This window comes from Salmo trutta, chromosome 38 (genome assembly GCF_901001165.1).
Source record: "Salmo trutta chromosome 38, fSalTru1.1, whole genome shotgun sequence".
Taxonomy (NCBI): Eukaryota; Metazoa; Chordata; class Actinopteri; order Salmoniformes; family Salmonidae; genus Salmo; species Salmo trutta.
This window is the reverse complement of record NC_042994.1, coordinates 2,011,051-2,038,717: the sequence shown is the minus strand read 5'-3', so window position 1 is coordinate 2,038,717 and position 27,667 is coordinate 2,011,051. Positions and strand designations below refer to the sequence as shown.

The 27,667-nt window shown below is 40.4% G+C and overlaps 3 protein-coding genes and 1 long non-coding RNA gene across 5 annotated transcripts in view; 1 reads left to right on the top strand and 3 right to left on the bottom strand.

Annotated features, from left to right (window-relative positions):
• The window catches only part of LOC115177757 (B-cell receptor CD22-like), an 82,670-nt gene extending 60,592 nt beyond the window's left edge, over nt 1–22,078 (bottom strand). The window contains exons 1-3 of the mRNA XM_029738730.1: nt 21,666–22,078; nt 21,389–21,479; nt 21,246–21,300 (exon numbers count right to left, since the gene is read on the bottom strand). Of these exons, the coding sequence (XP_029594590.1) occupies nt 21,246–21,300; nt 21,389–21,479; nt 21,666–21,966 (447 nt within the window). The 5' untranslated portion in view covers nt 21,967–22,078. The remainder of the gene's footprint in view (nt 1–21,245; nt 21,301–21,388; nt 21,480–21,665) is intronic.
• Nucleotides 1–27,667, bottom strand: part of LOC115177748 (B-cell receptor CD22-like) — a 234,121-nt gene that overhangs the window by 39,452 nt on the left and 167,002 nt on the right. The window lies entirely within an intron of this gene.
• Nucleotides 866–13,124, top strand: LOC115177770 (uncharacterized). Its single transcript, XR_003872487.1, has 3 exons — nt 866–952; nt 3,501–3,578; nt 12,833–13,124. It is a non-coding gene; the product is annotated as an uncharacterized LOC115177770 (long non-coding RNA).
• Nucleotides 22,189–27,667, bottom strand: part of LOC115177904 (uncharacterized) — a 78,709-nt gene continuing 73,230 nt past the window's right edge. The window contains exons 6-7 of the mRNA XM_029738900.1: nt 22,527–22,821; nt 22,189–22,289 (exon numbers count right to left, since the gene is read on the bottom strand). Coding sequence (XP_029594760.1) covers nt 22,189–22,289; nt 22,527–22,821 — 396 coding nt within the window. The remainder of the gene's footprint in view (nt 22,290–22,526; nt 22,822–27,667) is intronic.

Sequence of the window (27,667 nt, the reverse complement as noted above, 5' to 3'; positions counted from 1 at the left end):
TTCTTGGGACCTAGAACAAGCATCTGTTTTGTCCGAGTTTAAAAGTCGAAAATTTGCACAGGCTTCCAGCGAGGCCAATTTTGGGGCTTCACCATGTTTCATTGAAATGTACAGCAGTGTGTCATCCGCATAGCAGTGAAAGTAAACATTATGTTTTTGAATGACATCCAAGAGGTAAAATATATAATGAAACAATAGTGGTCCTAAAACGGAACCTTGAGGAACACCAAAATTTACAGTCGATTTGTCAGAGGACAAACCATCCATAGAAGGAACTTTGACAATTAAACAGTTTCGTTTTTCCACTAGTTTATCTAATGTGTTTCCAGTTTGTTATGTTGTTATTAACCCAACATTATTGAGGACATTATTATTAGGATGGTGCAGTAATGTTGAGATGCCAGTAGGGAGAGCTCTAGTCTAGAACACTGGAACCTTCAGTACTACTTTGATACAGCTGATGAGTAGTGATAGTCATGGGTTTTAAATGGAATGGGTTCTAATGGAATGACATCATGGAACGTTGACCTGTAAACAGAACTCAGAAGGGCAAGGCAGCACATTCTAAGAAATTGTTAACATTCTAAATAGTGAAGAGGGCTTGCCGTTGCGTCAGAAATCACTTAGAAACCACACTCAGCCCTCTGTAGTCGGCACATTGTTTAAATGGCTCTCTGTGTAGTCAAAATATCACATTGGAAATCTGAAACATTTAGTTAATTAAACAAATGTAGTCCCAGTCCTCAAATGAAGAAAGGCAAGTAGATATGCAGTCTGTTGCGCAATTTCTATTGAAATACAGGAACATCCCTTTTCTGACATGCTGGTCTGGTCATCATGCATGTTAATGACTTAAAGAGGAAGTATAAGGACAGTTAAATGTGTCAACAAAAGAACTCACGCTAACTGACAGCAAATTGACTCACTGTACAAGACCTCCACCCTTCACTCTGTAAGTACTCTTATCGATATCTTAAAATATAATTTTTGGTTATTTGTTTGTAGCTATAAGTCATAGACTTGAAGGTAATGTATCATTTGCTTCTTGTTATGTTTTGAGCTGTGTTTTGGTTGTTCCATCAGGGCCAGTATTCATTAAGTGTCTCAGTGTAGGAGTGTTGATCTACATAGGGATGAGATGAGTAACCAGGGTAAAAACTGCAGTGTGTGTGCACATGTGGGCCTGTGTGTGATAGTGGATTTATCTGAGAGCCCTTCAGGACCAGACTGATAGGGAGTAGGGTGGACATCTATACTATGTAGGATGTGTGTTTTAACTTTTCTATATCCATAACAACCAGCTCTCTAGACTTTGATACAGACTCCATGGGCCTTATGGGCCTTCCCTACAGATGCAGGGTACCTACACTACATTACCAAAAGTATGTGGACACGTGCTCGTCGAACTTCTAATTTAAAAAATCATGGGCATTAATATGGAGTTGGTCCCTACTATAACAGCCTACACAATTTGGGAAGGCTTTCCGCTAGATGTTGGTACATTGCTGCTTGGACTTGCTTCCATTCAGCCACAAGAGCATTGGTGAGGTTGGACGATTAGGCTTGGCTTGTAGTCGGCGTTCCAATTCATCCCAAAGGTGTTCATTGTGGTTGAGGTCAGGGCTCGGTCAGTTCTTCCACACCAATCTCGACAAACCATTTCTGTATGGACCTCGCTTTATCCACGGGGGCATTGTCATGCTGAAAGAGGAAAGGTCCTTCCTCAAACTGTTGCCACAAACTTGGAAGCACAGAATTGTCTAGAATGTCATTGTATGCTGTAGCGTTAAGAATTCCTTTCACTGGAACTAAGGGGTCTAGCCGAACCATGAAACAGCCCCAGAACATTATTCATCCTCCACCAAACTTTACAGTTGGCACTATGTTTTGGGGTTGTTAGTGTTCTATCATCCACCGAACCCAGAATCGTCCATCGAACTGCCAGATGGTGAATCACTCCAGAGAACACGTTTCCACTCCTTCAGAGTCCAATGGCGACGAGTTTTACACCATTCCAGCCGATGAATAGTAAATCAATAATAAACTCATAATAAAACATGCAAACTGGATCAATGAAATAATCCCCCAAGAGATGAAGGGATTAAGTCCTCCAAAGATAAGTGCTAGGTTAAAGTACTTGATATAACAAAAATCAATATTAAATATAAGACTAGTTAGAATCAGGTTTAGGATCTAGGGTTAGGTTTAGTAGTTAAGGAAAATAGGATTTGAATGGGACTGAATTGTATGTCCCCACAAGGTTAGCTGCGCAAGACTGTGTGCATTTTAACTATGCTTTTGGGGACCTCTGGTCCTCACAAGAATAGTAAATGGACAAAAATGTTGTTAGTCCCCACAAGATCAAATACTATTTCTAGGGGGTTTACGGTATAGTTTTGATTTAGTGTTAGAATTAGGAGCTAGGGTTCGGCTTAATACGTTTTGGGGTTAGGGTTAAGGTAAGGGAAAATAGGATTCTGAATGGGACAGAATTTTGTGTCCCCACAAGGTTAATTGTACAAGACTGCGAGTCACTTGCTGTTTATCCTCACAGCTTGGGGATAGGAGCTATCATTGAACCTGGTGGTCAGTCTTTAGGCTGCTGTAGAGCTTGACGGACCATAGAGAAATGAACATTTATCCTCCTATTTTTGGGGTTCTTAGAATAAAACAGCTTCAGAACAGTCAATGTAGAAATATGTTTACAGTACTACTGTTGATCCATAATGCAAGAGACAGTACTCACAACCATATACAGAGGTAGGAACTTAATATTCCTGCAGCAACAGGAAAAGTGAATTATACTTAATGTGGTGGTTGACACCATTTGTTAGGGAAAATCAAGTCTGACATTTTAAATTGAAAAATACAAACTTGTGTCATGTTGTATGAGTGGTAGGAGACAGGCACAGGAATACGTAATGTATACAAAACACAGGGATGAAACCCAAACAAAACAGCGAGGTTAAACCTCTAATAAATACACAGGACGAGACCCATAATAACAAGTGCACAGTACATGTAGCACGAAAGCCGAAACAACAATGCACAGGTACTCACAAGACCAACAGACATGGGAACAATAACTGACCAAGACAATGGTGAACAGAGGGCAGATTTATACAATTACTAATCAGGGGAAATGGAAACCAGGTGTGCGTAATTAGACAGTTCAGTATGTCTAGAAGGCCAGTGATGTAGACTTCCAGAACTGGTGCACGGAATGAGCAGCAGTAACGGAGGGATCCCTGACAGTTAGAAGCCTTTTTAAACCTTGAATACAATACACGTTTGCATTTCCTGCTGAGCGGGAAAATTCTCCACAACAAAAGAGTGATCAAATTAAGATCCAACGCCTGTAGCACAATACAGCACAACACAATATGAGCCTGGTTCATTTTCAGTAATGAGGCCCTGTACCCCATTTACAGTTTCTACTTCAATGTATCAGGTGGAGTTATTCACCAGCTATAGAGTGAGTTGTTGTTTATGTTTCTAAGACTGCAGGGTGGGAGATGCAACAATGGCATTGAGAACAGCAGGAAGTGTGTTGGTGGTCTGTCTCTGGTCTGTGACAGGTATGTTATCATTCATAATTGTATTATAGCATCCTTAGACATTTCTAAAAGCATACAGATCTTAATGATATTCTGGTGGGTTCAGTGGTGTCGTCTGTTAGGAATCTCCAATTCACTTTCATAGCTGCATTTCACACCTCAATAAGTGTAGCTGTGGTTACCATTTACAGTTAACTCAGCAACTACAGACACAAAGTGTGGACAAACCCTACTGTTAGTGTAAGCCAATAGGTAATACCCTTATGTGAATGTTTCAGTGAAACTGGGTCAGTTTGGCTGGGGAGTGACTTACACCAAGAAGAGTATCTGTGTATTGAAGGGGTCAACAGTGGACCTGGCCTGCACGTACAAGTATCCATGGTATAAAACAGTCAAAGCAACCTTCTGGTTCACTAAAAATGATGCTGAAGGGAATCCTGTGAGTCTGAGAGATGACCCAGATTACAAAGGTCGTGTGGAGTACAGTGTGGATAAGAGGAAAAGCCACACCCTGACAATCACAGACCTGAGAGAGAGCGACTCAGCTGAGTACTGGTTCACATTTACAACAGATCAGACCAGAAGGAGACATACTGACAGTCCTGGAGTCACTCTGTCTGTCACAGGTAGAGTTACATTCAATATACTGCTTTTCTTTTCAAATCTTTATTTATTTATTTAGTTGAGGTTTTGCAGGATGACATCTCTTGAGGAATCTCTCCAGGAATTGTGTACATGCATTATCATGCTGAAACAGGTGTCACGCCCTGACCATAGAGAGCCATTGTTTCTCTATGGTGTTGTAGGTCAGGGCGTGACTAGGGGGTGATCTAGTATATCTATGTCTATGTTGTGTTCTAGTTTTGTTTCTATGTTGGTGTTTTGTATGATTCCCAATGAGAGGCAGCTGGTAATCGTTGTCTCTAATTGGGGATCATATTTAAGTAGTTATTTTTCCCACTTGTGTTTTGTGGGATCTTGTTTTTGTGTAGTTGCCTGTGAGCACTGCATTTGCGTCACGGTTCGTTTGAGGCGTTTATTGTTTTTGTATTTTGTTGAAGTTTCATGTTATAATAAAGATGTGGAATGCTACTCACGCTGCGCCTTGGTCCAATCATTACGACAAACGTGACAACAGGAGTTGATGGCAGTGGCGGAATGGCACGACAATGGGCCTCAGGATCTCATCACGGTATCTCTGTGCATTCAAATTGCCATCGATAAAATGCAATTGTGTTCGGTGTCCATTGCTTATGCCTGCCAATACCATAAACCCACCGCCACCATGGGGGTGCTCTGTTCACAACGTTGACATCAGCAAACTGCTCCTCCACAAGACACCATACAGGCTGTCTGCCCAGTACAGCTGAAACCGAGATTTATTAGTGAAGATCGCACATCTCCAGCGTGCCAGTGACCATCAAAGGTGAGCATTTGCCCACTGAAGTCGGTTACAATGCCAAACTGCAGTCAGGTCAAGACCCTGGTCAGGACGACCAGTTTGTTTCCCTGAGACGGTTTCTTAGTTTGTGCAGAAATTCTTCAGTTATACAAATGCAGTTTCATCAGCTGTCCCGCAGGTGAAGAAGCTGGATTTGGAGGTCCTGGGATGGCGTGGTTACGTGTGGTCTGCTGTTGTGAGGCCGGTTGGACGTACTGATAAATCAATATGAAATTCTCTGGCAACAGCTCTGGTGGACATTCCTGCAGTCAGCATTCCAATTACACGCCCCCTCAAAACTTGGGGCATCTGTGGCATTGTGTTGTGTGACAAAACTGCACATTTTAGAGTGGCCTTTTATTGTCCCCAGCACAGGGTGCAACTGTGTAATGATGTAATGATCATGCTGTTTAATCAGCTTCTTCATATGCCACATGTTCCACCACCCACACGTGATGACATCACCTGGTTTCAATGATGTTTCTAGAGACAATATCTCTCTCATCACTCAATGCCTTGGTTTACCTCCACTGTATTCACATCCTACCATATCTTTGTCTGTACATTATACCTTGAAGCTATTTTATCGCCCCCAGCAACCTGCTCCTTTTACTCCCTGTTCCGAACGTCCTAGACGACCAATTCTCATAGCTTTTAGCCGTACCCTTATCCTACTCCTCTGTTCCTCTGGTGATGTAGAGGTGAATCCAGGCCCGGCAGTGCCTAGCTCCACTCCTATCCCCCAGGCGCTCTCTTTTGATGACTTCTGTAACCGTAATAGCCTTGGTTTCATGCATGTTAACATTAGAAGCCTCCTCCCTAAGTTTGTTTAATTCACTGCTTTAGCACACTCTGCCAACCCGGATGTCCTAGCCGTGTCTGAATCCTGGCTTAGGAAGGCCACCAAAAACTCTGAAATCTCCATCCCTAACTAGAACATTTACAGACAAGATAGAACGGCCAAAGGGGGCGGTGTTGCAATCTACTACAGAGAAAGCCTGCAGAGTTCTGTCCTACTATCCAGGTCTGTACCCAAACAATTTGAACTTCTACTTTTAAAAATCTATCTCTCTAAAAACAAGTCTCTCACCGTTGCCGCCTGCTATAGACCACCCTCTGCCCCCAGCTGTGCTCTGGACACCATATGTGAACTGATTTCCCCCCATCTATCTTCATAGCTCGTGCTGCTAGGTGACCTACACTGAGACATGCTTAACACCCCAGCAATACTACAATCTAAGCTTGATGCCCTCAATCTCACACAAATGATCAATGAACCTACCAGGTACCACCCCAAAGCCATAAACACGGGCACCCTCATAGATGTCATCCTAACCAACTTGCCCTCTAAATACACCTCTGCTGTTTTCAACCAAGATCTCAGCGATCACTGCCTCATTGCCTGCATCCGTAATGGGTCAGCGGTCAAACAACCTCCACTCATCACTGTCAAACGCTCCCTGAAACAATTCAGCAAGCAGGCCTTTCTAATCGACCTGGCCCAGGTATCCTGGAAGGATATTGACCTCATCCCTTCAGTAGAGAATATCCTAAATGATATCTTAACCGCCATAGATAAGAAACAATACTGTGCAGCCGTATTCATTGACCTGGCCAAGGCTTTCGACTCTGTCCATCACCACATCCTCATCAGCAGACTCAATAGCCTTGGTTTCTCAAATGATTGCCTCGCCTGGTTCACCAACTACTTCTCAGACAGAGCTCAGTGTGTCACATCGGAGGGCCTGTTGTCCGGGCCTCTGGCAGTCTCTATGGGGGTGCCACAGGGTTCAATTCTTGGGCTGACTCTTATTCTCTGTATACATCAATGATGTCGCTCTTGCTGCTGGTGAGTGTCTGATCCACCTCTACGCAGACAACACCATTCTGTATACTTCTGGCCCTTCTTTGTACACTGTGTTAACTTCTATGGGCTACGTGGGACGCTAGCAGTGAAATATCAGGGCGGCAAATTCAAATCAACAAAATCTCATAATTAAAATTTCTCAAACATACGACTATTTTACACTATTTTAAAGATGCACTTCTCCTTAACCTGTTGAGGATCTTATCCCGATCTTATCCCGGTATTGGGATTCATTGTCATGTGACCATGGCGGGGAATTCAAAACTGCAAGAGTAATCATTTCAAAAAATCAAATAATCAACTATTTTCCTCCATTTGAAAGATATATCTCCTAAATCTAACCACGCTGTCCGATTTTCAGAGGCATTACGGAGAATGCATAAAGTTAGGTTATGTGAGGAGAGTACATTGACAATAGCTGCGTGTAATGTTTAGCCAATTCAAAGAAGGGCATCAACAGACAGAAAACTAGCTAGAATTATGCACTTACCTTTGACAATCTGCATCAGATGACACTCATAGGACATTATGTTATACAATACATGCATTTTTAGTTCCATCAAGTTCATATTTATATCCAAAAACAGCATTTACAGTCGCGGTGAAATTCAGAATTTTTTTCGGCTCGAATGCACCCAATGAATCCAGCATTACAAATCACGGAATTACTATTCGAAAACATTGGTAAATTATAATATTGTCATTCAAAGAATAATATATTATCATCTCGTAATTGCTACCGAATGGCCAGATCTCAAAATAACTTTACTGGGAAATCACATTTTGCATAAACTGGGTCCTATGCTAACAACAATAAGCTATATGCTAAGCTAAGCTAAGCTATACCGTTAGCATTAGCATCATCTAATATCGATAATAACATTCTAAATATCCCCTTACCTTTGATTATCTCCATCAGAAGGCGCTGCCAGAGATCCCAGGTCCAGAACAAATGTGGTTTCTTTTGACAAAGTTCATAATTTATGTCCAAATAGTTAGCGTTCAGTAGGCTCCCACAAAATGAGGTGGGCAGTGTAAAGTCACGTCAAAAAGCTAAAGAAAACCTAGTAAATAATCTATTTACGTTTGTTTAAACATGTCAAACGTTGTTCATCATTAATCTTTTGGTCCATTTTTAACGTGAAACATCAGTAAACATCAGTAATATTTTCACACAACCTATCAAGTGTCTAGAATAAACGATAATGACAAAGGCACTCTTCTCAGATTCATGCGCAGGCGCAAAAAATGAAGTGATGACGTGTCAACTTGTAAGCTTTCTTATTCGGTCTGTATTCATGACAGATGCTTCAAACAACTTTCTAAAGATCGTTGACATCTAGTGGAAGCAGTAGGAGTTGCGAACTGAATCCTTTCTCACTGTGGTATCTTTAAAACAATGACACTAAATAGTACAGTCACAAAATTCTCATTTTTTTAAATCTATTTTTCACAGGTTTTTGCCTGCAATATGAGTTTTGTTATACTTACAGACACCATTCAAACTGTTTTAGAAAATTCAGAGTGTTTTCTATCCGAATGTGTTAATAATATGCATATCCTAGCTTCTGAGTTGGTGTAGGAGGCAGTTAAAAATTGCCACATATTTTTTTCAAAATTCTCAATACTGCCCCCGTGGCCCGTAGAGGTTAATGTAACCACATTGTCCGATTTCAAAAAGGCTTTACAGCGAAAGCAAAACATTAGATTATGTTAGGAGAGTACATAGACAAAAATAATCACACAGCCATTTTCCAACCAAGGATATATGTCACAAAAACCCAAAACACAGCTAAATGAAGCACTAACCTTTGACGATCTTCATCAGATGACACTCCTAGGACATCATGTTACACAATACATGTATGTTTTGTAAGATAAAGTTCATATTTATATCCAAAAACAGCATTTTACATTGGCGCGTGATGTTCAGAAAATGTATTCCCACAAACTTTCGGTGAATGTGCACATCAATTTACAAAAATACTCATCATAAATGTTGACAAAATACATAACAACTATTTTAAGAATTATAGATACAGTACTCCTTTATGCAACCGCTGTGTCAGATTTTAAAATAGCTTTTCGGCCAAAGCACGTTTTTCAATATTCTGAGTACATAGCTCGCCATCAAAGCAAGCTATACAGACACCCGCCAAGTTCTGGGGTCACCTAAACTCAGAATTAGTACTATAAAAATTCTCTTACCTTTGCTGATCTTCGTCAGAATGCAGGACTGCTACTTTCACAAGAAATGTTGTTTATGTTCGAAATAATCCATATTTATGTCCAAATACCTCCGTTTTGTTTGTGCGTACAGAGCACTATCCAAAGGCATAACGCGCGAGCGCAGTACCAGAGACGAACAGTCAAAATGTTCTATTACCATTCTTAGAAGCATGTCAAACGTTGTTTAAAATCAATCTTTATGGTATTTTCAACCTAAAATTGCATTAATATTCCAACCGGACAATAGCCTATTAATTCCAGAAGAAAAATAAGGAACGGTGCGCTCGCAGGATCGCGCATATCCAATCCCTTTGTCCCCAGGCAGTTTACTCAGTGACTGAGCTCCTATACTCTGCCCGGATACAGGAGACGGATGAAACAACTTTCTGAAGGCTTTTGACAGCCAACGGAAGCCTTAGGAAGTGCAACGTGACCCCACAGACACTGTAGTTTTGATAGGCATTCAAAAGAACTACAATTCTCAGATCTTCCACTTCCTGGTTGAATATTTCTCAGGTTTTTGCCTGCCATATGAGTTCTGTTATACTCACAGACACCATTCAAACAGTTTTACAAACTTCAGAGTTTTCTATCCAAGTCTACTAATAATATGCATATTCTAGTTTCTGGGCCAGAGAAGTAACCAGTTTATTTGGGTACGTTTTTCATCCGGCCATGAAAATACTGCCCCCTATACCTTAAGAAGTTAACTAACCTCCAGACGAGCTTCAATGCCATACAACTCTCCTTCCGTGGCCTCCAACTGCTCTTAAATACAAGTAAAACTAAATGCATGCTCTTCAACCGATCGCTGCCTGCACCTGCCCGCCCGTCCAGCATCACTACTCTGGACGGTTCTGACTTAGAATATGTGGACAACTACAAATACCTAGGTGTCTGGTTGGACTGTAAACTCTCCTTCCAGACTCACATTAAACATCTCCAATCCTAAATTAAATCTGGAATTGGCTTCCTGTTTCGCAACAAAGCATCTTTCACTCATACTGCCAAACACCCTTGTAAAACGGACCATCCTACCAATCCTCGACCTCGGCGATGTCATTTACAAAATAGCCTCCAATACCCTACTCAATAAATTGGATGTAGTCTATCACAGTACCATCCGTTTTGTCACCAAAGCCCCATATACTACCCACCACTGCGACCTGTACACTCGTTGGCTGGCCCTCGCTTCATACTCGTCGCCAAACCCACTGGCTCCAGGTCATCTACAAGACCCTGCTAGGTAAAGTTCCCCCTTATCTCAGCTCGCTGGTCACCATAGCAGCACCCACCTGTAGCATGCGCTCCAGCAGGTATATCTCTCTGGTCACCCCCAAAGCCAATTCCTCCTTCGGCCGCCTCTCCTTCTAGTTCTCTGCTGCCAAAGACTGGAACGAACTGCAAAAATCTCTAAAACTGGAAACACTTATCTCCCTCACTAGCTTTAAGCACCAGCTGTCAGTGCAGCTCAGAGATTACTGCACCTGTACATAGCCCATCTATAATTTAGCCCAAACAACAACCGCTTCCCCTACTGTATTTATTTATTTAGCTCCTTTGCACCCCATTATTTCTACTTTGTACTTTCTTCCACTGCAAATCTACTATTCCAATGTTTTACTTGCTATATTGTATTTACTTCGCCACCATGGCCTTTTTTGCCTTTACCCCCCTTATCTCACCTCATTTGCTCACTTTGTATATAGACTTATTTTTCTACTATATTATTGACTGTATGTTTGTTTTACTCCATGTGTAACTCTGTTGTATGTGTCAAACTGCTTTGCTTTATCTTGGCCAGGTCACAGTTGTAAATGAGAACTTGTTCTCAACTTGCCTACCTGGTTAAATAAAAAAATGTGTCAGGTGGATGGATCATCTTGGCAAAGAAGAAATGCTCACTAACAGGGATGTCGACAAGTTTGTGCACAGAATTTGAGCAAAATAAGCTTTTTGTATTTAAATAACATTTTTGGGATCTTTATTTCAGCTCTTAACTTATGGAGCCAACACTTTACATGTTACATTTAAATTTTGTTCAGAGGACATACTGTACAGTATACATGCATAAAATGCATTTGGAAAAATATTTAGACCCCTTGACGTTTTCCACATTTTGTATTTTTGCAAATGTATAAAAAATCTAAATACCTTATTTACATAAGTATTCGGACCCTTTACTATGATACTCGAAATTGAGCTCAGGTGCATCCTGTTTCCATCGCTCATTCTTGAGATGTTTCTACAATTTGATTGGAGTCAACCTGTGGTAAGTTAACTTCTTTGGGATGGGGGCAGCATTTTCACGGCCGGATAAAAAACGTACCCGATTTAATCTGGTCACTACTCCTGCCCAGAAACTAGAATATGCATATAATTAGTAGATTTGGATAGAAAACACCCTAAAGTTTCTAAAACTGTTTGAATGGTGTCTGTGAGTATAACAGAACTCATTTGGCAGGCCAAAACCTGAGAAGATTCCATACAGGAAGTGCCCTGTCTGACAATTTGTTGTCCTTCTGTTGAATCACTATCGAAAATACAGCATCTGTGCTGTAACGTGACAATTTCTTAGGCTTCCAAAACAGCAGGAGATTTTGTGAGTGGTCAGGCTGAGAATTCTCCATTTTTTTTCTTTCAGCCTTTGAATGAATACAACGTCGCCCAGTTGGAATATTATCGCTATTTTACGAGAAAAATACAGTTAAAAATTGATTTTAAACAGCGTTTGACATGCTTCAAAGTACGGTAATGGACATTTTTTTATTTTTTTGTCTCGAAATGCGCTCGCACGTTACCCTTTGGATAGTGACCTGAACACACGAACAAAACGGAGGTATTTGCACATAACTATGGATTATTTGGAACAAAAACAACATTTTGTTGTGGAAGTAGCAGTCCTGGGAGTGCATTCTGACGAAGAACAGCAAAGGTAATCCAATTTTTCTAATAGTAATTCTGAGTTTAGTGATCACCGAACTTGGCGGGTGTCAAAGTAGCTAGCCGTGATGGCTGAGCTACGTACTCAAATTATTGCAAAATGTGCTTTCGCCGAAAAGCTATTTTAAAATCTGACATAGCGATTGCATAAAGGAGTTCTGTATCTATAATTGTTATGTATTTTGTCAACGTTTATCATGAGTAATTTAGTAAATTCACCGGAAGTTTGCGGTGGGTATGCTAGTTCTGAACATCACATGCTAATGTAAAAGCTGGTTTTTGATATAAATATGAACTTGATTGAACAAAACATGCATGTATTGTATAACATAATGTCCTAGGAGTGTCATCTGATGAAGATCATCAAAGGTTAGTGCTGCATTTAGCTGTGTTTTGGGTTTTTGTGACATATGCTTGCTTGAAAAATGGCTGTGTGGTTATTTGTGTCTATGTACTCTCCTGACATAATCTAATGTTTTGCTTTCGCTGTAAAGCCTTTTTGAAATCGGACAATGTGGTTAGATTAACGAGAGTCTTATCTTTCAAATGGTGTAAAATAGTCGTATGTTTGAAATATTGAAATTATAGCATTTTAGGTTTTCGTATTTCGCGCCACGCTCTTCCACTGGCTGTTGACGCTAACGTCCCACCTAGCCCAGACAGGTAAAATGGGGTCATAGTTTCAGAGGAACAACGCAGACTGTTACAGGTACAACTGTATATAATATTCAATGATTAACTGAGGTGTATGTGTTTAAAACAGAGGTGTATGTGGTACTATACATCTCATTTCAGGTTTGCAGGTGAAGGTGACTGTTTCAGAGGGACAGAGGACACTAACCTGTAGCACCACCTGTATTCTGACTGACAACCTCAACCCCATCTACATCTGGTACAAGAATGGACAGAATGTAAAAGAGGACTCCTCCTCCATGTACTCCATCAGCAGTGAGGATGCAGACAGCTATTACTGTGCTGTAAAAGGCCATGATGATCTCAGCTCTCCTGCAGTGTGTGAGTACAGTACAATAGTACCGTATTCTACTCAGCAAGTATCATGCATTCAGGCAAAAGAGACATGTCTTACTTTATCAATCATTACAAAACAAAAATATTTTTTTTACTCATTGTCTATGTTACTTTCAATTATTATAATTATTATGAAAGTATTGTGACATTACCACTTCGGGACATTTATCTTTTACATCAGATGTCCCAAAGAACACCTCAGTGTCAGTCAGTCCCTCTGGTGAATTAGTGGAGGGCAGTTCAGTGACTCTCACCTGCAGCAGTGATACCAACCCACCTGTGCACAACTACTCCTGGTACAAGAAGAATGTAACCTCACCAAAAGCATCAGGACAGAGTTACAGCATCACTAACATCAGCTCTGAGGACAGAGAATATTACTGTGAGGCTGAGAATACAATATTGTCTAAGAACTCTAGAGCTCTGATAATAAAATAAAATAATATTTGATATAAAGTGACTATGCATAGATAAAAAAAACAGAGTAGCAGCAACATAGAAGAAGGGAGGGAGTCAATGCAAATAGTCTGGGTAGCCATTTGATTAGATGTTCAGGAGTCTTATGGCTTATAAACTTGGACCTAGACTACGCGCTCCAGTACCGCTTGCCGTGCGGTAGCAGAGAACAGTCTATGACTAGGGTGTCTGGAGTCTGTTACAATATTTAGGGCCTTCCTCTGACACCGCCTGGTATAGAGGTCCTGGATGGCAGGAAGCTTGCCCCAAGAGATGTACTGGGCCATACAGACTACCCTCTGTAGTGCCTTGTGGTTGGAGGCCGAGCAGTTGCCATACCAGGCAGTGATGCAACAAATCAGGATGCTCTCTATGGTGCAGCTGTAGAACTTTTTGTCAACTCTTTTCAGTCTCCTGAGGTCGAATAGGTTTTGTCGTGCCCTCTTCACGAATGTTTTGTTGTACTTGGACCATGTTAGTTTGTGATGTTTGTGATGTGGACACCAAGAAACATGAATCTCTCAACCTGCTCCACTACAGCCCCATCGGTGAGAATAGGGGCGTGCTCAGTCCTCCTTTTCCTGTAGTCCACAATCTCCTTTGTCTTGATCACGTTGAGGGAGAGGTTGTTGTCCTGGCACCACACAGCCAGGTCTCTGACCTCCTCCCTATAGGCTGTCTCATCATTGTGTCATTGGCAAACTTAACGATGGTTTTGGAGTCGTGCCTGGCCATGCAGTCATGAGTGAACAGGGAGTACAGGAGGGGACTGAGCACGCACCCCTGACGGGCCCCGTGTTGAGGATCAGCGTGGCAGATGTGTTGTTACCTACCTTTGCCACCTGGGGGCGGAACATCATGAAGTCCAGGATGTCACGCCTGCTCCCGCTCTCCCTCTGGCGCTCGAAGGCGCCAGACTGCCTTCATTACGCACACCTGTCACCATCATTACGCGCAGTTGCGCATCATTGGTCTCACCTGGACTCCATTACCTTGTTGATTGCCCATCCTATATTTATCTGTTCCTTAGTTATGTCCCTGTGTCAGCATTAATGTCGTTTTGTTTTCCGCTGTCCGTGTTTTGTTTCATGTTCCATCATGGAGAGCCAGCAGCATACCACCCTGGATGGGAGACAAGATGCTGCTGGAAGTGGTGTTGGAGGGCCAGTAGGAGGCACTCTTTCCTCTGGTCTAAAATAAATATCCCAATGCGGCCTGGGGCAATCACTGCCCTGTGTAGGGTGCTGTCTTTTGGATGGGACGTTAAATGGGCCTCCTGACTTTCTGAGGTCATTAAAGATCCCATGCCACTTATCGTAAGAGTTGGGGTGTTTACCCTGGTGTCCTGGCTAAATTCCCAATCTGGCCCTCAAACCATCATGGTCACCTAATAATCCCCAGTTTCCAATTGGCTCATTCATCCCCCTCCTCTCCCCTGTAACTATTCCCCAGGTTGTTGATGCAAATGAGAATGTGTTCTCAGGCAACTTACCTGGTAAAATAAAGGATAAATAAAATCCTTCATTAAATGTTCACTCCCTGTACCTGCTTCACATCTCCCAGCATCTGTCCTCACACAGGATCCAGTTGCAAAGGGAGGTGATTATTCCCAGGGTCCTTAGCTTAGTGATTAGCTTTTAATGGTCTTACTCACATCAGCATTGGAAAGCGTAATCACACATTCGTCCGGAACAGCTGATGCTTTCATGCATGTTTCAGTGTTTCTTGCCTCGAAGCGAGCATAGAAGTAAATTAGCTCGTCTGATAGGCTCGTGTCGATTCGACCGTAGTCCTGTATTGACTCTTTGCCTGTTTGATAAGTCGTCGGAGGGCATACCGTGATTTCTTATAAGCTTCCGGGTTAGAGTCCCTCTCCTTGAAAGCCTCAGCTCTACTCTTTAGCTCAGTGCGGATGTTGCCTGTAATCCATGGCTTCTGGTTTGGGTATGTACGTACAGTCTCATTTTGGGACATCTCATCAATGCACTTATTGATGAAGCCAGTGACTAATGTGGTGTACTCCTCAATGCCATCGGAAGAATCCCGGAACATATTCCAGTCTGTGCTAGCAAAACAGTCTTGTAGCCTAGTGTCGTGTCTTTGGCATCATTCAACTGAAGACATGTTTATCAAGTCTCTGTAATTATTATTATTACGCGATTAAACTGATTAATCGTGTAACTGTAATTAACTAGGAGGTCGGGGCACCAAGGAAAATATTCAGATTACAAAGTTATAATTTTCCTAATATAACTTTCAGATATCATAATATCTGATCTATGAGTCTTCTGATTAATGATGTATTAGTTTACCTCACGTCAGTCTCATTCCAAACGTCGTAAATGGTTGGTTATCTGCACGAACCCAGTCTTCACTATGCGTCATCCATACATCAATTGTCTTAAAATCCTTTATTTACTAACTAAGTAATTCACCGAAATGTATAACAAACAGATATGGTTACAAGGAAATGATAGGAGAATGTGCCCTAGTGGGCTAAACCGGCTTGGCGGCTTGTTAGACAAGAGTTGATAATTATAACAATTGATATGCTAATTCTTTGCACATGAATGCTCACTCATTCGGGAACAATTGTAATCAATATATATATTTACACTGTGTGTCGTCACGATCTTTGTTGAAAAGTCCGTTCTGTTGGAGAGTTTTGTCCTCTCTCGCTCGGTTAGAATGGATATTTCAAAGTGACATTCATTAATGTCGTTATAGGACAGATGTTTCGTCGGTCTTCGTTCAATGATACCGAACTCCTAGCTGCAGACAAGTAATTAATATCAAAGACTTGTTATTATTCTGTCGGTCTCGATAGTCTAAAAGTTTAAATAGCTGTAAAATAGTCATATGTTTGAAAAGTGGAAGTTTTCGGGTTTTAGAGGAGTTTGTATTTCGCGCCCCGCCCATCATTGGATATTGGAGCAGACGTTCCGCTAGCGGAACATCTAGATGTAAGAGGTTTTAACCAGGTAGGCAAGTTGAGAACAAGTTCTCATTTACAATTGCGAGCTGGCCAAGATAAAGCAAAGCAGTTCGACAACATACAACAACACAGAGTTACACATCGAGTAAAACAAATATACAGTCAATAATACAGTAGAAAAATAAGTCTATGTACAATGTGAGAAAATGAGGTGAGATAAGGGAGGTAAAGGCAAAAAAAGTCAATGGTGGCAAAGTAAATACAATATAGCAAGTAAAACACTGGAATGGTAGATTTGTAGTAGAAGAAAGTGCAAAGTAGAAATGGAGATTATGGGGTGCAAAGGAGCAAAATAAAATAAATAAATACAGTAGGGGAAGAGGTAGTTGTTTGGGCTAAATTATAGATGGGCTATGTACAGGTGCAGTGGTCTGTGAGCTGCTCTGACAGCTGGTGCTTAAAACCTGTTGGGGCTAGGGGGCAGTATTTGCACGGCCGGATAAAAAACGTACCCGATTTAATCTGTTACTACTCCTGCCCATTAACTAGAATATGCATATAATTAGTAGATTTGGATAGAAAACACTCTAAAGTTTCTAAAACTGTTTGAATGGTGTCTGTGAGTAAAACATAACTCATATGGCAGGCCAAAACCTGAGAAGATTCCATGCAGGAAGTGGAAATCTGATTTGTGGAATCACCTTCAACACTTTGCCTATGAAACACACCGTGAGTTAGGATTCATTTCAACGAGAGGCCTGGAAAGTTGGTCATAGAGGGAGGGCCATTACTACTATGACGCGGGCGCCCATGGGTACCCTCTCATTCTGAAACGTTTAGTAAGACAATGCAATCGTCCACCTTGAATATTATTGAAGCTCTGATTGAAAAAGGCCCTAAAGATTTATGTTATACAATGTTTGACATGTTTGAACGAACGTAAATATATATTTTTTGCACATTCGTGACGACAAGTCCCGCGCGCCTCATACATTATGAGTAGCCTTCGGAATGCGCTAACAAGAAGGAGCTATTGGGACATAAATTATTAACTTTTTCGAACAAAACTACATTTGTTGTGGACCTGGGATTCCTGGAAGTGCCTTCTGATGAAGATAATCAAAGGTAAGGGAATATTTACAATAGTATTATTGATATTAGATGGTTCCAAGATGGTGCTAACCTGTATAGCCTAGCCTATTGTTCTTAGCATAGCACCCCGTTTATTGCAAAGTGTGATTTCCCAGTAAAGTTATTTTGAAATCTGGCAATGCGGTAGCATTTACGAGATGTTAATCTATAATTCTTTGAATGACAATATTATAATTTACCAATGTTTTCGAATAGTAATTTTGTAAATTGTAACGCTGATTCACCGGAAGCATTTGAGGGAAAAAAAATTCTGAATTTCACCGCCACTGTAAAATGCTGTTTTTGGATATAAATTTGAACTTGATGGAACAAAAAATGCATATATTGTATAACATAATGTCCTAGGAGTGTCATCTGATGAAGATTGTCAAAGGTTAGTGCACAATTTTAGCTGGTTTTCTGCTTTTGGTGACGCCTGTCTTTGAATTGAAATAACATTATACACAGCTATTTTCAATGTACTCTCCTAACATAACCTAACTTTATGCTTTCGCCGTAAAGCCTCTTTGAAATCGGACAATGTGGTTGGATTTAGGAGATGTTTATCTTTCAAATGGTGAAAAATAGTTGATTGTTTGAGAAATTGAAATTATTAGATTCTTGCAGTTTGAATTTCCCGCCATGGTATCTTGTCAATAAATCCCGTTAGCGGGATCAGAGCGGGAAGGGGTCCCCAACAGGTTTTAAAACAGTATTACCATTTAAAAAAATCCAGAATGATTGTGCCTTCGTGATCCGTATTAAGCTTTACAGAGTTTAAAATGGTAAAGCTGACAAATTGCACTCAGTGCTTTGAGCAGCGCTCTCCATAGACAGACTGGGGAGAGCAGAGTGTCAAACACCCTACTAAACCCAAGGTTAGAGGAGTAACATAGACAGACTGGGGAGAGCAGAGTGTCGAACACCCTACTAAACCCAAGGTTAGAGGAGTAACATAGACAGACTGGGGAGAGCAGAGTGTCGAACACCCTACTAAACCCAAGGTTAGAGGAGTAAAAATTTTGTAAAATGCCACTCACCTTGATTCTTTCAGCGCTTACCATAGTCTTCCCTGCTACCACTTCATTTATGGTGATCTGCTGCTGGTGGGAACTGTTCTGACATTCTCATACGCTTTGGTGATTCGAAGGTGCTGTTTATTGTCGACTTTCTCTTGTTTCAAAAAACATTTGGAAATTGTTTCGCATGTTATTTTTGATGGCAAATGAGATTGATTTCTATTCATTGTACTGCCTGTCAGCCATCATCGTCGCACGTGAATACTCTGACAGGCCAGGGGGGAAAACTTCGTTGACGTGTGGTTGGATTGGGCCATTATCCACGGTAACAGTGCAGTAATTGGTCAAAATTACGAACACGCTTTTGATTGGACCCTTTTATGCTCTAAAAGTGCGGGGATTGGAAAACATTGCAAGCTCTCACATAATATGTGCTGATTGGTTGATTTTTGCATTGAATTATGCAATCGCGGAATCCTGCAGGGACTGAATAACTTAACATTAGTGTGTGTCACGCAAACACAAAAGCCCTGATTTTATAGTGAAACATTGGAAGGAGACCCATGAAATGACATGGTAGACTTTGTCGTAGGGATGTCCTAAAATGTACACCGTGCAGGAAGATAATTTCATGTCTATTGAAGAGGATCAGTGACATTATATCAGAATTGGAAAGCATTCTCATTTGCATAATGCTGATTTATGTTGATGTTACATCATGTACTCCCATGGGGGGCCAGTACAAAAAAAGAATTAAAACAATCATTTTGATCTCATGGCTAGAATTCCAGAGTGGTTACATTTCTCCAGCCACATCTCTCAGCTGTTTATTAAAACAGGTGGCGACGTGACCGTTTTGTTGTTTTCGAATCCCAGAATGTAGTTTTAAATGATATAATTAAAAAAATCCCATGTCATTTTTGTGTAGTTGTGCTTTTGCTTGTAATGCAGGAAACATAAGAACCCTGATCTCAAAGTGAAAACAATGGAAGGAGACCCATAGTAGACTTTTACAGGACATAGTAGACTTTTCTCATGAGGAGTAGGGATGTCCTAAAATGTACACCGTACAAAATATTATCTCACATGTGTATTGAAGAGGACCAGTGACATCATGTTAGAATTTAAATGCTTGCTCATTTGCATGATATTAATTATATCTATGTCTGTCATCATATGTACTCTCAAATCAACAAACTGCTATTTCTTCTTCATTTAACTTAAACCCTAAAAGCATGACCTCTGTCATCGTTTTACTTTGTTAAAATATCAGTGCCGTATTGGAGGCCACATTCACTGTTTGAGAAAATAGAAGAACGTGAGAACCAATGGAAGAAGATGAAAGCGTTTGTTTATCCATGAGCAAATGTTAATAAACACACGCCACTCATCACATCACATTTGACAAGAAGAAACACATTTAGATAAGTGATTAAAAAAGTATTATAATATCATGCTTTACAGTCTCAATATCAACGCCAAGTTAATGCCATACCTCCAGTAACAGTGTAGCTGTATAGTCTTGTGCAGATTTTTTTTTGCTACACTTTAGTCTAAAGACACAAATAGAAATTGGCCCAAACCAACCATTTGGGAAACAAAGGAAGGCCCCCCCCCCCCCTCCCGTCTACTCCCCCTGTCCCCAGGATAAAAGCATCTGCTAAATGGCATATATTATTGTATTGTAATATCATTATATCACTTATTTTTAAAATACAGGTCCAGATATACAAGGTCTTCTTGAAACTGCAACCAGGCTAGGGGTCAATACCATTTCAATTCAGGAATTAAACTGAAAATCCATATTTTCTCAATGCTTTTCAATGAGGAACAATTGACATTTCCTAAATTGAAATGGAATTGACCCCAACCCTGAGTGCAACTTTTCAAAATGTCCATTGTTACACCATATTATGAGTTCAAGGAAATGCACTTTGGCCTGAAGGATGGTCCTACAACTCTTTAGATCACAGGAGGTTGCTGAGGTGAGAACGGGTCATAATAATGGGCGAAACGGCGCAAATGGAATGGAAACCATGTGTTTGATGTATTTTATACCATTCCACTAATTCCGCACCAGGCATTACCACAAGCCCATCATCCCCAATGAAGCACCATCCTCCTGTGCTTCACCTATTGATGGAGGGACTTTTCAGGGAACAATGAATTGTCACTAGGGGGTCAACCGTTTTGCTATTGATGACATTGTATACTCATCCAATAAGCAGCAGCATATGAATGACCCTGGTGCTGTCTGTGTGTTCAATGTTCTACTATTGACACTGTTGTAATGGCAGAATATGCTCACTGGGTGGCAGCACTGGGGCAGCTGAATTTCACAGCGGTATACTGGACATCCTCCTCCTGAATCTGGGGCTGAGGCAGCTGGATGGTGGAGTATAGAGGCACTTCCTGGTTTTTGGAGCCAGAGAAGTGGACGCTGGCATAGTGAACATAATCCTGGTTGTCTGTGTCCGCTGTTTGTGCTGCAGTAGGGGTCATGACCAGGCTTGAGACATTGTCATACACTGGACTAGAGTCTCCCTGATGGAGAAAGAGGACAGACAACATGAGGAGTGGAAATGTCCCACAAAGCAATACACAGTCATCACAGTCATCTTCTGATTCCAACACTCACCTGTCCATCATCTGCTGCGTCTCTTGTGTTGGAGGTGGATTTGGAGGCTTTTTTCCTGTTTTGCACATGAATGAATGAATCAATCAATCAATCAATGTTACTAAAGTTAAATAATAAAAAAAATACATTTTCACTTCACTCACCTGAACCACATGAGTCCAGAGAGACAGAGGATGAGAACCAGAACAACCACTGTGATTCCTACAGCTGCAGTCATAACTGAGGTTTGTTTCCCTATAATAAAATATGGATGATATGAGTACATGGTATGATATAATAAATTTAAATACAGCACATTAATGCAATACTTGTGAAATCCAATGTATAATTATAAACTAAGGTGCAATAAACCCAAGTATAATGATTCAGATTAGCATGAAACATGTATAAAAAAATATTGTATTGAAGATGGAACGTTACCTGCTACAATGATCATCAGAGCTGTAGAGGTCATAGATCCTCTTCCATTCTGGGCCTCACAGTAATATTCTCCTCTGTCCTCAGAGCTGATGTTAGTGATGCTGTAACTCTGTCCTGATGCTTTTGGTGAGGTTACGTTCTTCTTGTACCAGGTGTATTTGTCCACAGGTGGGTTGGCATCACTGCTGCAGGTCAGAGTCACTGAACTGCCCTCCACTATTTCACCAGAGGGACTGACTGACACTGAGGTGTTCTTTGGGCCGTCTGGTGGACAATATGTAACAATACATTGTTCATACATAGAGCTTTACATGAGGAGCATCATGGAACTTACTTATGATTAAAATAAATGAAATATAAATATGTGTAACTTAGACATTAATGTAACAATACAGTGTTTGTGAAGTACTTGTAGTTCCCTACAGTAGTGAGATGAGTACAATCATGGAACTTGGACATATATTGAAATAATGGATAGATAGAATAGAGAAGATGTTACTAAAAGAATACAACTGGAGATGGATCACACATACTCACATCTGACAGTGAGAGTCTCTTCATTAGAGGGGAGATCCTCATGGCCTTCTACAGCACAGGAGTATCTGCCTGCATCCTCACTGCTGACTGGGTTTAGGAACAGACTGTTAGATTGGGAGGTTACATGTCCATTCTTGTACCAGATGTAGGTGGGGTTGTCAGTCAGAGTACAGGTGGTGATACAGGTCAGTGTCACCTTCTGTCCCTCTGTCACAGTGGCAGGAGTCACCTTCACTTGAAGACCTAAATGAAAGAGGATTAAACACTGAGTACATCATTAAGTAATAGTTTTCAGTATTGATACGATGTGAAATGTAGTGTTACCTATGACAGTCAGAGTTGTTCCAGGGAAGGTGGGCTCCCAGTTTGTCTGATCTGTTCTGAATCTAAACTTATACTCAGCTGAATCCTCCTCTCTCAGGTCTGTGATTCTCAGGGTGGAGTCACTCTGCATATTTCCAAGGTACTCCACACGACCTCCATAACCCGGGCTCAGGATTTGAGGGGCCTCATCAAGTTTACCTTTTGTATACCATTTTGTTTCTGAGACTGTATGACCCCTGGGATATGTGTAAGAGCAGGATATGTTCACTGATGACCCCTTCAGGGTACAGATCCTCTGATGGGTGTAAGTCAGGTGGAAATAACTCTGAGCCCTAACAGCTGAAACACAAGTACATTTTTCAAATGGTGTCCGTATTTTGAACTGTAAAATCTGTAACAACCATTAATCAGAATGAATGATGATTTTGGAAGACTTTAAAAAGTGTATTAGTCACACTCACACACTGCAGGAGAATTGATCCCTTTTACAGCACAGTAGAAGCTGTCTTCAGTTTTGAAGTAGACTGAGTACGAGGGGGAGGAGTCCTCTTGTACAATCTTACTGTTCCTGTACCAGATGTAGGTGGGGTTACCAGTCAGAGTACAGGTGGTGCTACAGGTCAGTGTCGTTAACCACCATGTAGTGGTCACCTTCACCTGCAGGTCTGGAGTAGATAGCAACATTAAAACCTCAATTACCTGTTTAGTTCAAATGAGGCAGGAGAGGACGTTCTCAAATCATCAATTCAGACATTCCTATTTTACGCATACTTTCATATTTATATTATTTAAATACAAATTAAGACAATTTTCCAGAACCAATTAAACAAATTAGCACTATATATAATATCACTGTACCTGTAACAGACAGAGTGTTTAAACAGATCAACACTATATATAATATCACTGCACCTGTAACAGACAGTGTTTAAACAGATCAACACTATATATAATATCACTGTACCTGTAACAGACAGTGTGATTAAACAGATCAACACTATATATAATATCACTGTACCTGTAACTGACAGAGTGATTAAACAGATCAACACTATATATAATATCAATGTACCTGTAACTGACAGAGTGATTAAACAGATCAACACTATATATAATATCACTGTACCTGTATCAGACAGAGTGTTTAAACAGATCAACACTATATATAATATCACTGTACCTGTAACAGACAGAGTGTTTAAACAGATCAACACTATGTATAATATCACTGTACCTGTAACAGACAGAGTGACTCCAGGATAGCCAAAATATTTCCCTCCAGTCTGATCTGTTATAAATCTGAACTTGTACGTAGCTGAGTCTCTCTCTCTCAGGTCTGTGATTGACAGGGTGTGTCCATTTACTTCATCCTTACAATACGTCACACGACCTTTGTAGTCTGGGTCATCACTTAGACTCACATAATTCTCCACAGCATACTTTTTAGTGAACCAGAAGGTTGTTGTGACTGTACCACTGGGATATGTGTAAGAGCAGGACAGCTCCACTGATGACCCCTTCAAGGTACAGATACTCTGAGTGATGTATGTAACACTCCAGCCATTCTGACCCAGTACCACTGAAACACAGTTAGACATCACAAGGACGTTACATTAAGTTCAAGGTCTTTTGACTCTAACACTTTGTTCCATAGTTGCTGAGTTGAGACATAGATACTCTTTGTTTGACTGTGAATGGAAACCACAGATAAGCTTCACTCAGTGAGGTGTGAAAGACAACTGTTTACAGTGAAGTGGAGACAACAAATGTGTCGCCAGTAGAACATAAAAATGGTGATCCTTTTAGAAATGTCTGTAGATTGACAAACTGGGCAACTAAAAGATAAGAATGAGACCATACCTGCTACAGACCAGAGAAAGACCACCAACACACTTCCTGCTGTTCTCAAGGACATTGTTTCATCTCCCACCCTGCAGTCTTAGAAACATAAACAACAAGTCACTCTATAGCTGGTGAATAACTCCACCTGATACATTGAAGTAGAAACTGTAAATGGGGTACAGGGCCTCATTACTGAAAATGAACCAGGCTCATATTGTGTTGTGTTGTATTGTGCTATATGGTTGTCTATGTGAATACTGTCTGTCTACATCTGTCTATTTAACCTGACATGATGTATGATGCAAAAATAATTTCCTAATATATACAATAGTCATCACCACCATCATCAACAACAACAACAGCAACAACAACAAGGTATTGAACAGATGTGTAGAACTGTAAACACATATTTCTACATTGATTGTTCTGAAGTTGTTTTATTCTCAGAACCCCAAATATAGGAGGATAAATGTTTAATACTCTACGGTCCATCAAGCTGTACAGCAGCCTAAAGACTGACCACCAGGTTCAATGATAGCTCCTATCCCCAAGCTGTGAGGATAAACAGCAAGTGACACACACACGCACTGTATCAAATGCCCATAAGGCCCATGAAGTCTGTATCAAAGTCTAGAGAGCTGGTTGTTATGGATGTAGAAAAGTTAAAACACACATCCTACACAGTATAGATGTCAACTCTACTCCCTATCAGTCTGGTCCTGAAGGGCCCTCAGATAAATCCACTGTGTCATTCACACCCACACACGGGTCCACACGCTGAGCAGGGATTCAAATGTTTGTTTGCATGTCTTTTTTACCCTGGTTAATCATTTCATCCCAATGTAGATCAACACTCCTACTCTGAGACACTTTATGAATACTGGCCCTGAAGTAACAACCAAAACACAGCTCAAAACATAACAAGAAGTAAAATGATACATTACCTTCAAGTATTTGACTAAAAACAAATAACCAAAAACTATATTTCAAGATATTATCAAGTGTACTTACAGAGTGAAGTGAAGAGGAGAGGTCTGTACAGTGTTAACTGACTGGTAGTGAGTGGGGACTGCTAGTAAGTGACAGTTCTGTGGTTGATACATATTTAAAGTAGTCAGAACACAAGTAGATTATACAGAACTGTCCTTTCCTTCCTCTTTAAGACATTAACATGCATGAGGACGAGAACAACATGTCAGAAAAGGAAGAATACTGTATTAGTGTGAGCCCTACATTTCTAAAATGGACGAAATGTCCACCATATCCACTTTTTATTTAAATAAAACACCATGTTAACAATATGTTGACTATTCCATATGTAATGTTTATAATATCTTAGAATGTGTTGCCTTGTCCCTCTGAGTTCTACATGGAACAGGTCAAAGTTCCATTTACATTTGGTCAGTTCCATGATGTCAATCATTATATTCTACAAACTCATTCAATTTACACTCCTCATCAGCTGCATCAAAGTGGTACTGAAGGTTTCAGTGTTCTGGACTAGAGCTCTCCCTACTGGCATTTTAACATTACTGCACCATCCTAATAATAATGTCCTCAATAATGTTGGACTAATAACAACATTACAAACTGGAAAGGAATCAGATAGAATGGTGAAACACAACACTGGCTACTTGACAAAGTCACATTTAAGGACAGAAACACTAATGTCTGTAGTAGTACAACATGCCACTATCATATTATGTTACACTGTTGACCCTTGTGTACAGTACTGGTAGTAGCATTAGTTAGCAGAGGAATCAGTATCATCATCACCATAGCCAGCTGTATTGACTGCTGCTGTCCATATACTGTATAGTCTAATGTAGCCTGTTATCCATATATAGTCTAATGTAGCCTGTTATCCATATATAGTCTAATGTAGCATGTTATCCATATATAGTCTAATGTAGCCTGTTATCCATATATAGTCTAATGTAGCCTGTTATCCATACATAGTGTAATGTAGCCTGTTATCTATATATAGTCTAATGTAGCCTGTTATCCATATATAGTCTAATGTAGCCTGTTATCTATATATAGTCTAATGTAGCCTGTTATCCATATATAGTCTAATGTAGCCTGTTATCTATATATAGTCTAATGTAGCCTGTTATCCATATATAGTCTAATGTAGCCTGTTATCCATATATAGTCTAATGTAGCCTGTTATCCATATATAGTCTAATGTAGCCTGTTATCCATATATAGTCTAATGTAGCCTGTTATCTATACACAGTCTAATGTAGCCTGTTATCCATATATAGTTTAATGTAGCATGTTATCCTTACATAGTCTAATGTAGCCTGTTATCTATATATAGTCTAATGTAGCCTGTTATCCATATATAGTCTAATGTAGCCTGTTATCCATATATAGTCTAATGTAGCCTGCTATCCATATATAGTGTAATCACATTCCCGTGTGGCTCAGTTGGTAGAGCATGGTGTCTGCAACGCCAGGGTTGTGGGTTTGATTCCCACGGGGGACCAGTACGGAGAAAAAAATGTATGAAATGTATGCATTCATTACTGTAAGTCGCTCTGGATAAGAGCGTCTGCTAAATTACTAAAATGTAAGTGTAAAATGTAAATGTAATGTAGCCTGTTATCCATTTATAGTCTAATGTAGCCTGTTATACATACATAGTCTACTGTGGCCTGGTATCCATATACAGTCTAATGTAGCCTGTTATCCATATATAGTCTGTTGTAGCCTGTTATCCATATACAGTGAGGGAAAAAGTATTTGATCCCCTGCTGATTTTGTACATTTGCCCACTGACAAAGAAATGATCAGTCTATAATTTTAATGATAGGTTTATTTGAACAATGAGAGATAGAATAACAACAAAAAAATCCAGAAAAACGCATGTCAAAAATGTTATAAAATGATTTGCAATTTAATGAGGGAAATAAGTATTTGACCCCTCTGCAAAACATGACTTAGTACTTGGTGGCAAAACCCTTGTTGGCAATCACAGAGGTCAGAAGTTTTTTGTAGTTGGCCACCAGGTTTGCACACATCTCAGGAGGGATTTTGTCCCACTCCTCTTTGCAGATCTTCTCCAAGTCATTAAGGTTTCGAGGCTGACGTTTGGCAACTCGAACCTTCAGCTTCCTCCACAGATTTTCTATGGGATTAAGGTCTGGAGACTGGCTAGGCCACTCCAGGACCTTAATGTTCAAGTTTTCACAACAATCAGTAATCGGTATTTTTGGCCACCGATTTGCAGATAAAAAAAAATTTAAAAATGGTATAAATATTTTTTAACTAGGAAAGTCAGTTGAGAACACGTC